Source organism: Aspergillus affinis (assembly GCF_023601865.1).
Source record: "Aspergillus affinis strain CMG 70 chromosome Unknown NODE_36_length_285616_cov_85_140891, whole genome shotgun sequence".
Lineage (NCBI taxonomy): Eukaryota > Fungi > Ascomycota > Eurotiomycetes > Eurotiales > Aspergillaceae > Aspergillus > Aspergillus affinis.
In genome coordinates, this window is record NW_026515817.1 from 96,400 (window position 1) to 112,832 (window position 16,433).

Consider the following 16,433-nt stretch of genomic DNA (forward strand, 5'->3'; position numbering starts at 1 on the left):
GGCGCGGACCACTACCGCAGCCGTTCGACTTTTGGTGGCCGATCGAAGCTCCGCGACTCGAACTTCAGACCAACCTCAAAGCTAACCCTGCGGTGCTCGGCCTGCAGTCCATTTGTGGGATCCCAGGCTCGATCCTTTTTAATCAACAGTACTATCTTAGGATTCCGAATTGATCGAACCTTACGGCTCTAGGCCGCGTCGCGAGCACTGAACAACGCCAACTCCGTCCGCCCAACATGGAGTCGTCACGGGGCCCTCCCAGGGTCAAAAACAAGGCCGCTGCGCCGGTCCAGATCTCAGCGGAGCAGCTGCTCCGCGAGGCTGTCGACCGGCAGGAGCCTACGCTGCAGGCGCCGACGCAGCGGTTTGCGGACCTCGAAGAACTGCACGAGTACCAGGGTCGCAAGAGAAAGGACTTCGAGGACTATGTGCGCCGGAACCGAATCAATATGAACAACTGGATGCGCTATGCCGCATGGGAGCTGGAACAGAAGGAATTCCGTCGTGCGCGATCGATCTTCGAGCGGGCGCTGGACGTCAGCCCGACGTCGGTGATCTTGTGGATTCGCTACATCGAGGCGGAGATGCGGACCCGGAATATCAACCACGCGCGGAACCTGCTGGATCGCGCCGTGACGATCCTGCCCCGCGTCGATAAGCTCTGGTACAAGTATGTCTACATGGAGGAGACGCTGGGCAATATCCCGGGTACGCGCCAGGTGTTCGAGCGGTGGATGTCGTGGGAGCCGGATGAGGGCGCCTGGAGCGCGTATATCAAGCTCGAGAAGCGATACAACGAGTTCGAGCGGGCACGCAACATCTTCCAGCGGTTTACCATCGTGCATCCCGAGCCGAGGAACTGGATCAAGTGGGCTCGCTTTGAAGAGGAGTACGGGACGAGTGACCTGGTGAGAGAGGTGTACGGAATGGCAATCGAGACGCTCGGGGAGGATTTCATGGACGAAAAGCTGTTCATCGCGTACGCCAAGTTCGAGGCTAAGCTCAAGGAATACGAGCGGTCGCGAGCCATCTACAAATATGCTCTGGACCGGCTACCACGGTCCAAGTCGATCACGTTGCACAAGGCGTACACGACGTTTGAAAAGCAGTATGGCGATCAGACGGGGGTGGAGGATGTGATCTTTTCCAAGCGCCGAGTTCAGTACGAGGAACAACTCAAGGAGAACCCGCGCAACTACGACATCTGGTTCGACTTTGCCCGCTTAGAGGAAAATGCCGGCGACCCTGAGCGGGTCCGCGACACCTATGAACGCGCGATTGCACAGATCCCCCCGTCGCAGGAGAAGCGTCACTGGCGGCGGTATATCTACCTCTGGTTCTTCTACGCCATCTGGGAGGAGACGGAGGCGAAGGATATCGAGCGTGCTCGCCAGGTCTACAACGAATGCTTGAAGCTGGTGCCTCACAAAAAGTTCACATTTGCCAAGCTCTGGCTCATGAAGGCGCAGTTTGAGGTCCGACAAATGGATCTCCCCACTGCTCGTAGAACGATGGGGCAGGCGATCGGTATGTGCCCCAAGGACAAGCTGTTCCGGGGCTATATCGATCTGGAGCGCCAGCTGTTCGAGTTCGTGCGATGCCGGACGCTGTTTGAGAAACAGATCGAGTGGAACTCGTCCAACAGTCAGTCCTGGATCCAGTTCGCCGAGCTGGAGCGAGGTCTGGATGATGCCGATCGTGCGCGCGCGATTTACGAGTTGGGTATCGCCCAGCCGACTCTGGATATGCCCGAACTCGTGTGGAAGTCATACATTGACTTTGAGGAATACGAGGGCGAATACGAACGGGTGCGACAGCTTTACGAACGTCTTCTGGAGAAGACCGACCACGTCAAGGTCTGGATCAACTACGCGCGGTTCGAGATCAACCTCCCGGAAGACGAGGAGGAAGAGGAAGAAGACGAGGAACGGCCGATCAGCGACGAGGCCAAGCGACGTGCTCGGGGGATCTTCGAGCGGGCACACAAGGTGTTCAAGGATAAGGAGCTCAAGGAAGAGGTGAGATTTCACTTTTCGACCCGTCATACCAGGAACAGAATACTAATATGTACGCAGCGCGTGGAACTCCTCAATGCCTGGCGATCGTTCGAACATACGCATGGCTCGGCCGAGGACATCGAGAAGATCGAGAAACAGATGCCTCGACGGGCCAAGAAGCGCCGCAAGATGGACGACGACCGTTATGAGGAATACATGGACTACGTGTTCCCGGCGGACGACCAGTCGTCGGCGAATCTGTCGAAGCTGTTACAGAGAGCACGCGAATGGAAGCAGCAACAGGGAGAGGCATGATGGTGGCAAGACGAGACGGGAAACGGAGAAGGAAATACATTTGTGGATATAATTTGTTAATGAACAGGGGTGTGGCTTATTGGAGGTTAAAAATACAATTAACGTCATCAAATTCCTACACAGTCATTTCTAGTCCCATCCTGTAGAGTTTCGACTGACGGCCATTAACCATGGGACCATCCCAAGCAGACACCGTCAACCGTCAAACACCGAGTGGCCAGGCTTGCGAGATCGGTGGAAGTGCTGCCCACACAGATTCCAGAATAATCCAAACCAGAATTAATCTGGACCTATCTTGACCTTTCTCAATCCATCCCATCCGGCTTGGATTTCTCGAAAGCCACAAGATATTGACTCCAGAGTACCTCAAGTGTCCCTACTAGAGATCACGTGATGTCATGTGACACTTACATCACCGTCCATCACCGATTCTTCAAAGCCCGAGCCTCAGTCCGTTCCTCTGCTGCCATCCACGCCGATTGCCCCTTCGCTATGCCGCGAGTAGTGACGCAACCAGTCAAAGCAGCCTGTCTGGCTTGGTGAGTCTACTTGTCCAGGTCAGTGGAGCAACTACTAACGAGGCCCCAGCCGCACATCCAAGACGCGCTGTGACGGACAACATCCATGTAAGCCTGTAAGTTCGACGAACCCGCCAACCCCCGGTGGAGAACCCGGCAAATTAACCAACACCAACTGTCATTTCAAGTGCATGGAAAGGTCCAGAGAATGTCACTATCAGCCCAGCAGGCGAGGTGGACCACGCCGAAGAACCAAATATGGCAGCACAACTCAAAGTCCGAAGATGCCTCAGCAGCAGCATCCCCAACCAGCGCCGCCAAGGTCCCCATCGATATCGACTCCCGCAGTCGGTATCTCAAATGGCAATCCGGTCTCAGTCCCAGCATGTCCGATTCCTCCGCAGTCGATTGATTCTAGTCTCCAGAGCATCATTGGCCTGCTGTCTCCTTTTAGTGGCATGCAGAGCACAGATGTGGAGACTGAATTTCTATGGCAGCCCATGGACACGACAAGCTCTAGGAGTGAGACAGCTTCGGCTTCTCCTAGTTTGAGGGTCTATACATCGGAAGAAGATATGTGCGTTTTCCATCTGGTATTTGTGGAGCGATTGATCAAGGGCCGCAGCTGGCTAACTTGATGCGCAGAGCGAATGCCTACTATATCTACATCCATCCATATCTTTCCCTACTACCTTCTCCTACAGTGCCACTGTACGAGGATCGGGACATTGCGTTTCAGCCCCCTCCTGGAGAAACCTGCACTGTTGAGCAGTCCTCTTTACCTTATTGGCCGAGGTCCTCGCTGAGTCTAGCGCTATGTGCAATTTTAGCCTTGATTCCTCCGGACGAAAATCCGACTCCCTCCAGCGTGTGCAGCGTCTGGATGAGGCGCGAGTACGCAAGACTTTACGCACAATCTGCGCTCATCAGTGCGGAAAGGGAAATCGATGATCTGACTTCCGTCAACGGTTCGAACTTTTCGCCAGAGCAAGGGATCATTCATCCTAATGTGCCGATGCGATTGCATCCGATCCTGGCCCTTGTGGCGTTGAGTATCTATGAGTACTGCCAGCGGGGGAATGTAGCCCGGATGCGCACCCGTGCTAATCAGGCGATGACGACGGCCATGGATCTCTCTATTCATAATTTGGGATCAAATGCGTCTGAGGCGCAACGGCGCGCATGGTGGACGTCGGTCAGTTTTTTTTTTCTTCCCCCTTTTTTTATTTTTTTTATTTTTTGCTTTGATGGTGATCTCGGCTAACAGATACTAGATGTTTACAGTATTTCTATCGTCGATTTTACAGGAAACGGTATGGTTCATTATATAATCTTATCAGTACGGCTTCTCATCGCTTCAAACAGTCGCCGATTATCAATTCATCGGACCCACGAATATCCACGCCATACCCTGTATTTGATGCTCGATTAGGGAAGCCAGAAGTATGGGCACAATTTTCCTTCGCTTCCTTACTAGATTCACTCGCTGATTGTTGAATGTAGCCATGGCCACTATTGATCAAGGCGCTAGAGTCCCTCTTGGCCGTCTCCGATCTTCTCAGGGAATGTGGCATCGGTGGAAAAACTCCTTCCACATCGCCGCATCTACGTGATCAGATCCGTCACATGGACTCTCACATCTTGTCATTGATAACGCAATGCGACCTATTCACAGGTCCAGTTCGCAAAGAAGGCGTTGAAGGTCTTGCCGCACAAAGCCTGGGAATGGTTGCTCGTCTTGAAATTCATGTGTAAGTGCTGGAGAAAACAAGAACGCCATTTGGGGCTAACAAAAAGAATATGACACGCAGTGCCCGAAATAAGCTCCATCGGTTCAGGGCATTCATGGACATTCCAATATTCTACGAGAAACATTGCGACCTAACTGCCATCGAGGAAAATGGCGTTCTACCAGCGTCGGCCTATCCCAAGAGTCCTCCTGATTTCGAAGCTGTCTTTCCATTCACTGAGATGGAGTCGTCAATCATCTGTCTCAAGTCGTCGCTCACCATATCGCGCATCTTCCGCTCATTACCATATCCCACATCATGCGGTCCCAGGAGCGCAGAAACAGGACATGAGCCAGTAGATCCGCTGACGTCTAGCCCTGATCTATCTTGCAGGTACCCGCACGGTTTACCGTATTTTGCATGCACTTCCATGCAATCCGGCTACTCGTTATTTATGTTGCTGTATCGGATGCGCGCCGCGATGGTGTCAGATCGCCTTTCGTACTGCTATCCCCTGCTTTCCTATCCGGATCCGACAACGGAGATCCAGGATGCCGAGAGGTTCATGGAGGAACTACGACATGGGGCTGAATCATTGAATATTGCGATGAAGAGGAATTCATTGTTTGAAGGCATCCGTCAGATGGCACGCGAGATGGATTCTGCTTATAACTCGACTTTTGCGGATCGTGGCTGATGCACTTGAGTTGCTACCGCGGGATTTGGGTACAGTATCTAGCATTGGTGGAGAGGCCACTGGGTATTGTAAGGCTTTTTATCCTGCTTTGAGCAACTCTTCAACTTCTATACTCTTTTCGATGTATATAATAACAACACCCAAGATTATCCTTCCTTAGTAAACTCTTTGATCTATTTCCTGCTCTCAACCTCTGCGACGATAGCGTTATCCTGATCCGCATATACCTTAGCCACAGTCTCCCTCGCCTCCATTCTCTTCATCCACGCCCCAACCTTCGGGAACTTCTCATACAGATCCTCCCCTCCGAAGTTGGGCCCAAACCGCTGCCAGGCCACGAAGCACAGGTCCGCATAGGTGCACTTATCACCCACCAGCCAGTCCCGCTTCAGCAGCACCGACTCGAGCACTCCACACACGCGATGGATTTCCTTCTGGTAACGCTCAATGGCACTCTGCACCTTCTCGGGATGGAACTTGATGAACCACGACGCCTGTCCGTAGTAAGGGGCTTGCCCGGAGACTTGGAAATACAGCCACTGTCTGGCGTGGTACTTCTCGGCGAACCCCTCGGGGCTGATCTTGTGCTCGACGTCATACTTCTCGATGAGGTATTCGGTGATAGCGCCGGATTCCCAGAGGTGCAGGTCCGTGTTGGGGTCGTAGATGGCGGGGAGGCGGCCGTTCGGGTTGATGAGCGTGTACGGCTCTTGCTTGACATCCACGAAGTTGACGAAGGTGGTGGTGTAGGGGATTTGCAGTTCTTCCATGATAAGGGCCACTTTCCATGGGTTGGGGCCGTATTGGTGAGAGTAGAGGGTGATGGGCTGCATGGTGGGTGGTATGGTTCAATTGAGATTCGTCAATGGTCTGATGATAATGATTGGAGCTGAAGATATGGTTAGTTACATGGAGCAGGATATGGCATGATATTTATGTGCTTGACTGGGTCTCGTCGGTCTTCAAGTGGATGAAGAAGAAGTATGGATCCCCGAGAAGTCGGCGAAATTCGGCCTTTGACCGTGATATCAGCAATCACCGAGAGGGGATCACCGACCTGCATCCAACTATAAATACGACCCGACCCCTCTTTTTTGCTTTCTTCTTTGTTCTCCTCTCTACTTCATTCTTCTCGTCTAGTTCAACCCATCTTCTTCACATTCATCATGGCACATCAATTCTTGCAGGCCACCCCGGTGCCTGCCAGCCAAGAATACTATGATCTCGGCTCTTTCGGCCGCAAGATCAGCACCACGAGCCCTGATGCGCAGATCTGGTTCAACCGTGGCCTCACCTGGGCCTATGCATTTAATCATCAGGAGGCTGAAAAATGTTTCCAGCAGGTACTTGCCCATGACCCGACCTGTGTCATGGGCTACTGGGGCGTGGCCTTCGCTACGGGCCCCAACTACAACAAACAGTGGGCTGCGTTCGACGAAGCCGATCTACGCCGCACCGTTCAGAAGACGTACCATGTTCCCCGTGCTGGACTCGCCCATCTCTCTACTGCCACACCTCTCGAGCAGAGCCTCGTCCAAGCCATCCAACACCGGTTCCCCACGGACGGCGTCATCGAGGACTTTGACGCCACGAATCGAGCCTACGCCGACGCCATGCGGGCTGTCTACCACGAACATCGGGGCGAGGATGATCTCGACCTCACCGCGCTCTTCGCGGACGCCCTCATGAACGTCAGTCCATGGGGTCTCTACGAAGCTAGCACCGGCCAACCCATTCTGTCGACGCCGGTGCTCGAAGTCAAAGAGGTCCTTGAACGAGGTCTTAAAGACCCCATGGCCAAATCTCACCCGGGCATCCTCCACATGTACATCCATCTCATGGAGATGTCCACCACCCCCGAGGCGGCCCTCGTTCCCGCCGACCATCTCCGCGACCTCATCCCCGAATCTGGGCATCTGTGCCACATGCCGTCGCACCTGGACGTGCTCGTCGGCGACTACCGCCGGTCCATTGCCAGCAACACCAAGGCGACCATCGCCGATGACAAGTTCTACGCCCGCGAAGGTGGCCAGAACTTCTACAGCTTCTACCGCTTGCACAACTACCACTCGCTCATCTACGCCGCTATGCTAGCCGGCCAGTCCGCCGTCTCCCTCGACGCCACGGACCGCATGGAATCCACCATCCCCGAGGCCCTGTTGCGGATCGAGTCCCCTCCCATGGCCAACTGGATGGAATACTTCCTCTCGGTACGCGTGCACGTCCTCATCCGCTTCGGCCTCTGGGAGAACCTCAAAGCCCTGTCCCTACCCACCGACGCCGACCTCTACTGCGTGACCATCGCAACCATCTACTACGGCAAGGCGATCGCGTACGCTGCCACAAACAACATCCCCGAGGCGGAGCGCCACCGCACGCTCTACCACTCCGCCGCCTCCCGCGTACCCGACACGCGCATCAACTTCCCCAACAAAGTCAACGACGAGCTCCGCATCGCCACAGCAATGCTCGACGGCGAGCTCGAGTACCGGCGCGGAAAGTACGACGTCGCATTCGCGCACCTCCGCGAAGCCATCCGCGCCGAAGACGCCCTCCTCTACTCCGAGCCGTGGGGCTGGATGTTGCCCGCCCGTCACCCCTACGCGGCCCTCCTCCTCGAACAAGGCCACGTCGCCGAGGCGGCGGAAGTGTACGCCGAGGATCTGGGTCTCAGTCAGAAACTAGCCGGTACGCATCGGCACCCGAATAACGTGTGGGCGCTGCACGGGTACCATGAGTGTTTGGTGCGGTTGGGACGCGACGCGGAGGCGAGGATGGTCGAGCCGACGTTGAAGGTTGCGTTGGCGGTGGCGGATGTGAATATTCAGGCGTCGTGCTTTTGTCGGTTGGAGAAGATGGATGGATGTGGGTGCTGATTTTCTCCTGCCTTGCTTTAGGTTGGGTTGGGCTGAGTTGAGTTGACTCGGGATTTGTATGTATGTATTTGTATCTGTTGGTGGCTGGCGCCAAAGTTTCTCTCCGCTTTTAGAGTTGTAAAAGAATGTACATACTATTTGGTTTCTTATCTCGCTTTTTTATTATGAATAGAGATATGTCCCCTCTCTATTAATCCTAGTATCCTATTTCAACATTGAACCCATGGTCATATCCGTTTGCAAATCTATATCCTTAGTCCGCAACATAAACCATGCAACACCTACCTAAGATCACCTGCCCCGAAAAGTAAAAACCAAGAGCCGAAAACAACACAACTCCCTAGCGCAATAACGCTACCAGAGAAAAAAAGAACAGCAGAAAAGGGTTAGGGCTAAGTACCGCTTCGTTCGGCAATTGACTCTTCTCTCGGCGTCTGGTCGGGCCCACGAAGCAGTATAGCAAATTCCAAAATTTCCAAAAATCTTACTTATAGTATACATCATGGTGTCTTTATTCAGTCCTGTTCGATCGTAAAGATTTGTTGCTGGCTTATGTGGTTGGGTAGCAGCACTCTCCAGAGTATATGTAGCTGTTTTTCGGACATATGTAGTTAATAGGAAACATATGTTAGTTTCTCTCCCTTCGCAACTAGACAGACGGTTTATGTTAATTAGATCGTTAGACAAGATAGTGCCATTTTAGCTAACTACTCTATATAATATCCTATCTGGCAAGCCAAAATAGATTTTCATCACTGTAGGTACCAGCTATATGTATGTATCAATTGTGCGTCTCGGACGCCGCGGACAACGTAAGCACTGATCGGGACAGTAGAATTTATCATTCGAATTTGAAAAAGTAAATTAATCTGAGACAGATATTACAGTACATCGGAAGGAGAGCGGCTCTTTCTGGACACCGCGTTAGAGGGTCAGGTAAACACACAGCAGACTCCTTAGTTCACAGCTATATGTGCCTCAGACAAGGGAATAGGATTTGAACATCATGAGACCATGCAAAGTGGTGGTTTATCTTAGAGAGGGTATATACAAACCCTGTACTCCATACCTCGCAGAGGTGATTGTTAATCTACGATGTCTCATTGGGCCAATCTGATTCCTAGTGATACACGAAAGAATCTCCCAAGCAGACCAGAGTCCAGTACATACTCCGTACTCTTGCATAAAACCACAAAATCGGCTCGCATTCAGAATCCGGCTGAAAAGACCGACAGCTTGCACGGTAGTTAGTCTCCAGACAAACGAAATGAGAGCCACACAAAGGGCGACTCTCAGGATGCGACCCCGGAGGCCACCGATCTCGGTTAAATTAAGTATCACGTCACTGTATCCATCCCAGATATTAAAACCCTTAACTGAGCGATAGGTACCCGACGGCCGACAGTACACTACTTACAGGACCCCATCCGGAGAACTCGAACTCGAACGCAAGCGAAGAAAAATCTATCAAACCGATCTAATCAAGATGTCGAAATCCAACAGTTCGAATCAGCCTCGTGTGGAATCCACTCTGACTGCATACATGCATGTCCTAGGACCCTGGGACCGTCACTCAGTAATTCAGGTGGCCGAGCGAGGGGCCATTTAGCCGGGAAACGGAGCTCAGCCACCGATAACTAGCGTTGGGTGATTATATTAGGATTAGGGTTAGTATTGGTTAGTATGATTTACTCCGAACCGATGATCGGATGAGACACGACGAGGGTTAGTGTATTGGGGGTGCTTCAGAAGGACTCCGCCGTTGGGTCTGGAATCGAAGACCTGGGTGATTAAGGATGGGCTGTCTAGGTGATCAATGATCATCCTTGACCTGACGAAGAGGATGAGACCGAGTAAGTTGAAAACTCCTCCCAGATGAGTCGCACAATCTGTACTCCGTGCGAGGCGAGAAGGAAACCCAACCGACCAAAATCAAATGGTCAGAGACAGACAGGAACTAGAGGACACTACCAGCTAGCTAGCGTTGTCGATTCCAGAACATTCGGCCGCCACCGTGCTGGGCAGGGATCCCTACTGTGCATACAGAGGACGAGTGGATGATTATAAAATGTCTACAGAAGAGTTATAGGATAACCGCTGAGGAAGTTATCCGCGATAACGATAGATCAGGTCGGCAGGGACCAACCACTCCAGAATCTTGGGGCCGGGGTGGGATATATATAGAGATTAGAAGAAGATGAGAATGGGTTCCGTGTCCGGGGAGGCAAAAGGCAAGAGGCCTCGACGTAGTGGCACAGAAGCGGCCCCAGAGCTACGAGCTAGGCTACTTAGGCAGGCAGGTTCGTCCAATGTGAGCGTCCAGGTTCCAACAGAGGCCCGGCCCGTCAGCGGAGGGGAAGAGGAAAAATCTGCTTGATCTCACGGGGGCTGGACAGGATGGTGACACAAGAACCTTTTCAAGATGATAAATCAGAATGCAGAATGTCTTCTAACTATCCATGATCAACAGTAAGACACAATCTCCATCAAACTCGCTCAGTGGAGAGGAGAGTGTGACGATACCGGTATCCGAATACCGACGGGGGTCTGTGTTTCAATCTGCGAACCAATCAGACCCGGAAACACAGTTAAGATCCCGGCGGGAGGGGCGGGGCCGTTGGTATGGTACGGTAATGGGTGGTATCCATGGATCTTTAAGAGGGTCTGCTTCTTACTATTTTTATCTGGAATCTATACTCCGTCCTCTACGGGTTTCATACTAGTTAAATGGAGTCGATGCCAGTCGTCGATAAATGGCGAGATAGATTGAAGGGAATCGAATGTTTGATATGAATGAAGGCCCTCTACCTACTGAGTACATCATCTGATACTTCGACCGGTAGGTCCAGGACCTGCATGGCATCCCTGCAGCTCCATGCGCGTTCCTGACGAGCGAACCAATCCTAGTCCACGGGGCTGCGTTAAGAGATTTGCCCCTGTCGATGTTTCCTTCTGTAGAGCATACGGAGTAGAAGGGTATAGTAGAGTATACACTCGGAGTGGTGAGATAAGTGGGAGAGTAGTGTAGTCAGACGAGTGAGAATCTGACGAACAGATACTGAGGATGTACATACTTCTCACAAAAAGCAAAGTCTGGGTAGCATCGCGAGAGGGGCCGGAAAGTTTGGGGGTGAAGAAGCCGATCCGTGGAACTGTCAGTCCTCCCAGTCCTCCTTGCCGGTTCCCAGTAAGGAGCTGGGCTTCACAACAAACAAACCGACTTATGATGTTATGATCGGGTCTGTCCAGGAAGAACATCATTGACTTGTATCAGTACTCAGTTCCTAGAATAACACTGAATACTGAATACTAAGTAAGTATACCGATCCGACCAAATCCAACGGTCGCAGTCAGCGATGGTTCGACCTGAAAAACCAGGCCACCCGGCAGACTAAACCGAAGTGGGCGACAGCTCCGACCGACTCTCACGTTCTCCTTTCCGTTCCCTGTCCTGTCCTCAATTTCCCTTCATTCCCTCTCTCTCTCTCTTTCTCTCCACCTCCCCTCCCCTCCCCTCCCTCTCTTTTCTTTTTTCCCCTTCCTTTCCTTTTCCCGGTCCATTGGTCACAACGTGCTGTGCACTCTCGTCACCTCGTGCCGGTTCTCGGATTCGGCTTCCTGTCGCGTCCTACCTGTTTGTCCGCCGTCTTCGAAAAACAGGGTGAGTGGCCCTTAGTGTTGGTCTAAGCTGCCGTCCGTCGTTTCATCCACCATCGGGACTCTCCTGACGCTACCTCCCCCCGTCTCTGCCTTTCCCCCCTCCCTTTCCCTTCTCGCCCTCTCTCGCCCTCTCCCTCCCTCCTGCGGTCCTGCGGAATTCTGCCTATCCCATTCCTCTTTCTTCCTCCCCTCTCCCCTTGGACGGTACCGTCATTCGTCCGGACGTGTCGCTCTCTCTCGCTTCCCTCCTTTGCTGCCGATTTGACATCGAGCTTCTCTTTCTCTTCAATTCTCTTCAATTCTTACCTTCCGTGCCTAACGCCCACGCTGCCAGGTCGCCATTCTTTTCCATTAGCCAAAAATTCTCCGGACAAGCCCCGTGGTGTTTCAATTGCTTCGTCACGACCCCGTCAATCACTTATCACCGAGGATCCTTGACGCCTGTCGACCACTCGTTTCCTCAGAGGCTCGTTCAAGATCCAGAATCAAAAACACTTACGTCGGAATCACCCGAAGGGGAAGATCTGCCAGTCATCTTCCAGCTCGTCTCCGAATTCCTTCCTCACGGCCCAGTGCCACCGACGATCCGTTGACTCCCCTCGACCATGAGATAGTACTCTGGCAGTCACAACCCTTCCATTCGTTTCGCACCCCTCCGTCCGTCCTATAATCGCCCGGCGGCTGGTTTTCTCGACTGATTGTCTTCGGCTGGTATTCTCGAAGAATCTACCTCTCCCTCTCCCTCCCCTCCTTCCCTCCTCACCCTCTTCACTCATCATTCGACATGATTGTTCCCAAGCCCCCCGTAAAGTTGGAGGGCCACTGTTCCGTGATCTACGACAACACGCTGTACACCTACTCCGCCAATGGCTTCGCCTCCATCCCGCTCCAACGCAACGGAACGTGGTCGAAACTCCACATGGGAGAACCGGTCTCCAATGCCGCCTGCGTCACCGGTGGCGTCGACGGCGACGAGAGCCAACAAGCGCTCTACGTAGTCGGAGGAACCCCGTCCGAGTCCAAGGGGAAAGGTCCCGGCGTGCAACGCTACTCCTTCAAAGATAAGAAGTGGAAATCCTTCGAACCGTCCCAGGAGAACATGAACAACCGAACCGACCACAACGCCGTCTACCTCAAAGATTCCGCCTCCATTCTCGTGTACGGCGGTCACCAGAAGCAACAATCCGACGCTTCCTCCGATACCTTTGTCATTAACACCGCGGACCCCTACAACATCTCGGCTTTCGAAGCCTCCAAGGCTTCGCCGGTCTTCTATCCCGTGTTGCTGTCGTGGAACGACAAGGAGGCGGCGTTGGTGGGCGGTCTGACGGACAAGAAACAGGTTTACTTGTTCGATCCCGCCAAGGGTTGGCGTAGCTCCGACGTGACGATCGACAAGGAATTGTCCGACGACGCGCGATGCGCTCTGGTGAAGGGAACGGACGGCAGCAGAATACTCGAAACATTCGACATGGGAAGCTCGCCCAACACCGTGACCAGTGAAACCCTGCTAAAGTCCGGCGGGAAGTCCGCCAGCTCCAGCGCGAAATCAAGCCGACGGAAGCGCATCACGCTCGACGACTACCCCAAGTATGACGACGCCCTGGCCTCCTCCACGAAGCGGGACGATTTCTCCATCGCTCAGGGCGACAACCAGGTCGTCATCTCCAGCGGCAGCGGCACCGACACGTTGGCCATCTTCAACCAGACGTCCAACAGCTGGGTCAATGCCACCAAGTTGTTCTACGGCGACGAGCCTCGACAGAAGATTCTCCCCACCACATCCTCCACCTCCACCACCACGTCTGGTCCCACCTCGACGGCCTCGGAAACCAGTCCCGCCACCACGACCCCTGCAGCGGGCTCCGGAACGGACAACTCCAACGTCGGCACCGTTCTGGGCGCCACCCTGGGAAGTATTCTGGGTGTGGCGGCCATCCTGTTGCTGATCATCTTCCTGATCAAACGTAAGAAGAACGCCTTGAAGCGGGCCGCGCAGGGCCGGAACGGCGACAAGGATCGTCTGAGCTTTCAAGACCGCGGCGTCGAGCCTCTCACCCAGTCTGCGTATCCGATGGCCAAGAGTCCCGCTCCGCTGGCCGCTTCCTCGGTCGATTCCCTGGCCATCTTTGGCGGCGCTGCCGGCGACGAAAAATCGTCCGGAGCCCTGGGCGCCGCTCGCGGCAACGCTCCGAAACCGTCGCCTCTGAAGCCGAGTCCGTTGTCCATGCAGTCCGAAGTCACGGCCGTCGGCACGCCCATGACGGACAAGGCCATCGAAGCCCACGGCATCTCTCCGGCCAATCATCCGGGCGATCGCCACACCGATGAAGGCTGGGGTCGGTACTTCCAGGACCACAGCGCAACGGACCTGGCCCAAGCGCCGCCCAAGCCGGCCTTTGCCCGCGCCGAGGATCGCGCGAGTCAAGTCAGTCAATGGCCCGGGTCGACCCTCGAGCCGGTGAGCCGGGTGGCTGTGGAGGAGCAGCAGCCGCCCAAGCCGGCCTTTGCCCGCGCCGAGGATCGCGCGAGCCAGGTCAGCCAGTGGCCCGGATCGACCCTGACACCGGTGAACCGCACTTTCTTTAACGAGCAGCAGCCTCCGAAGCCGGCGTTTGCCCGGGCCGAAGACCGTTCCAGCCAAGTGAGTCAATGGCCGGGATCGACTCTCACGCCGCTGAATATAGGTCTACTGGAAGAACCCAAGCCCCTGGGCCGAGTGGTGACGGGGAGCCCGACCACCGAACATACGTCGTCGCCCAAGGACGGCCGGTACATCAACATTCCCGAAAGTCAATCCGCTCGCATCTCCAGTGCCAGCTCCATCAGCAACATGTCCGATGACGAGTGGGAGCGCCGGGACGGACTGTCGAACGGCATGCACCAACAGAGCTGGATGGGCCGTCCTCCCAGCAGCACGTACAGCCGGAGCATGTACAATCCTAGCATGTATAACCCGAGCTCGCGCGATCTGCCGTCGATGCCGCCCACCAACACCAACACGCGCGGATCCAGCATTCTGATTCCCGACACCTACGAACCCATGCCATCAAACTCAAACCGTAACAACATCAATTCCGATATGAGTTGGCTCAACTTGCATGCCGAACGCTGACATCGCTCGGGGTGCACCGCTTCATTCGCTCACTTTCCTTGAACAAAACAACCAAAAGCCACCCACCGTCGCTGTCTCTCCTTTTTTTTCGTGTTTCGTGATATCCCGCCCAGTTTTAATATAATCCACTCTTTCGCTCCAAGCACGGGTTCCAGCAGGGTTGCAAAACAAATCAGGTCACCTGTAAAAAGATTAATTTTTGTTGTTCTCTACGCGTCTTCATCTTGGGATGGATCGATGTACAGCTTAGCTAGCCGCAATTTCCTTTCCTTCTCTTTCTCCCCCCCCTGTTTCCCATCTACGACATATTAACCATCCTCTCTCTCCCTCCTTCACTGGCCAGAGTCGAGCGTTGAAGCGTTCCATTCCGTCTAGTTCTCTTTTTCTCCAGCATTTTCTTGTTCGTGTTCCATGATTGATTGATTGAATTCTAGCCTTCGTGCTGTTCTTGTTTAGTTGTGTCCGTCTGTCTGTCAGTGTCAGTGCCTGTTGGGAGGGGTTGGGTTCTTAGGGATCGGATCGGTGTTGCTTTTCTCTCCTCGTTTTTCATCCTCCTACTTCCTTTCTATTGTATGCATTGTACATAGATCTGTTGGTTTGTTTTGATTTCCTCGTTTTTGTTCTTTGGTGGCCACCCACCTCCTTGGTATTCCCTGCATGCTATAACCTTTCTTGGCATGGTTGCTTGATTGTTTGATTATTTGTTTGTTGTATCTCTCTTGATCTTGCACATCTTCAATTGAATGGATGATAGCTTATTTCAATTCTTTCTCCTAATTGATTTCTGTAGGAAGGTAAGGGTTTGGTATTCTTGTAGTTCATACTGGTTAGTTACCTTAACTAAACGTAACTACTTGGTAAGGACGGAGTATAACTAACTAACATGTTTAATCTAAGACGCGCATTTTGAGCGCGTTCTCGTTAGACGAGATAGATACGTATTGTACATTGATGGATGGGGTCGATCTAGATCCCTAGGAATGAGTTCTTGAATCTTACTCAATTTGACTAGCCCGGCCTAACATAACACGGCCCAGCATAACATAGCATAGCATATCATATCAGGGACATATCAAAGACAGGGACAGAGATAGAGAAAGGTAGAGAGAGAAATAGATCCATTGATTTGTGAAATAAAAACGAATGAACGAGTAATTCCACACGTATACAGGAATTAATCATACAGGAAGCTTACCTACGCACGTAGGTAAGCTAGATAGGAAGAGCGCGAGAAACCCTAGCTAGCCATCTAGCTAGATTGGGGCAGGGGCAAGTAAAACAAAAAATGAAGGGGGGTCATATCATCAATCCGACATTCAAAAAATATGAACAAAATGTCACAATATCATAACAGAAAACAGTCTGTGTTGGGCTTGCTTGCTTGCTTGCGCTTCAACTGATGCAATCAATCAATAAATTGCGTGAAATCAATCGCTTTCCCCGCCATGGTATCATCAAAGGGGAAAACATCATAAAGCAATGCAATTCAAATTCAGTTCCGAAATAGAATTTTCGCTCTGCCGAG

General features: G+C 52.9%; 5 protein-coding genes across 5 annotated transcripts; 4 read left to right on the forward strand and 1 right to left on the reverse strand.

Annotated features, from left to right (window-relative positions):
• Positions 1 to 236: 236 nt before the first annotated feature.
• On the forward strand, positions 237 to 2,312 carry clf1 (putative cell cycle control protein (Cwf4); the record flags this gene model as incomplete). Its single annotated transcript, XM_053099668.1, has 2 exons — positions 237 to 2,018; positions 2,076 to 2,312. 2 exons carry the CDS (start codon positions 237 to 239, stop codon positions 2,310 to 2,312), a joined length of 2,019 nt encoding a protein of 672 aa, XP_052956571.1.
• Positions 2,313 to 2,705: 393 nt separating this feature from the next.
• Positions 2,706 to 5,257, forward strand: KD926_006665 (Zn(II)2Cys6 transcription factor; the record flags this gene model as incomplete). Its single annotated transcript, XM_053099669.1, has 9 exons — positions 2,706 to 2,851; positions 2,901 to 2,938; positions 3,019 to 3,217; positions 3,285 to 3,407; positions 3,476 to 4,025; positions 4,105 to 4,143; positions 4,196 to 4,273; positions 4,334 to 4,581; positions 4,642 to 5,257. 9 exons carry the CDS (start codon positions 2,706 to 2,708, stop codon positions 5,255 to 5,257), a joined length of 2,037 nt encoding a protein of 678 aa, XP_052956572.1.
• Positions 5,258 to 5,430: 173 nt separating this feature from the next.
• KD926_006666 (glutathione S-transferase family protein) lies at positions 5,431 to 6,090 on the reverse strand (the record flags this gene model as incomplete). The annotated part of the gene is made up of 1 exon (XM_053099670.1): positions 5,431 to 6,090. The coding sequence occupies one exon, from the start codon at positions 6,088 to 6,090 to the stop codon at positions 5,431 to 5,433; it is 660 nt and encodes a 219-aa protein (XP_052956573.1).
• Positions 6,091 to 6,423: 333 nt separating this feature from the next.
• On the forward strand, positions 6,424 to 8,133 carry KD926_006667 (tetratricopeptide repeat protein; the record flags this gene model as incomplete). The annotated part of the gene is made up of 1 exon (XM_053099671.1): positions 6,424 to 8,133. One exon carries the CDS (start codon positions 6,424 to 6,426, stop codon positions 8,131 to 8,133), a length of 1,710 nt encoding a protein of 569 aa, XP_052956574.1.
• A 4,444-nt stretch (positions 8,134 to 12,577) lies between these two features.
• On the forward strand, positions 12,578 to 14,908 carry KD926_006668 (uncharacterized protein; the record flags this gene model as incomplete). The annotated part of the gene is made up of 1 exon (XM_053099672.1): positions 12,578 to 14,908. One exon carries the CDS (start codon positions 12,578 to 12,580, stop codon positions 14,906 to 14,908), a length of 2,331 nt encoding a protein of 776 aa, XP_052956575.1.
• Positions 14,909 to 16,433: the final 1,525 nt, after the last annotated feature.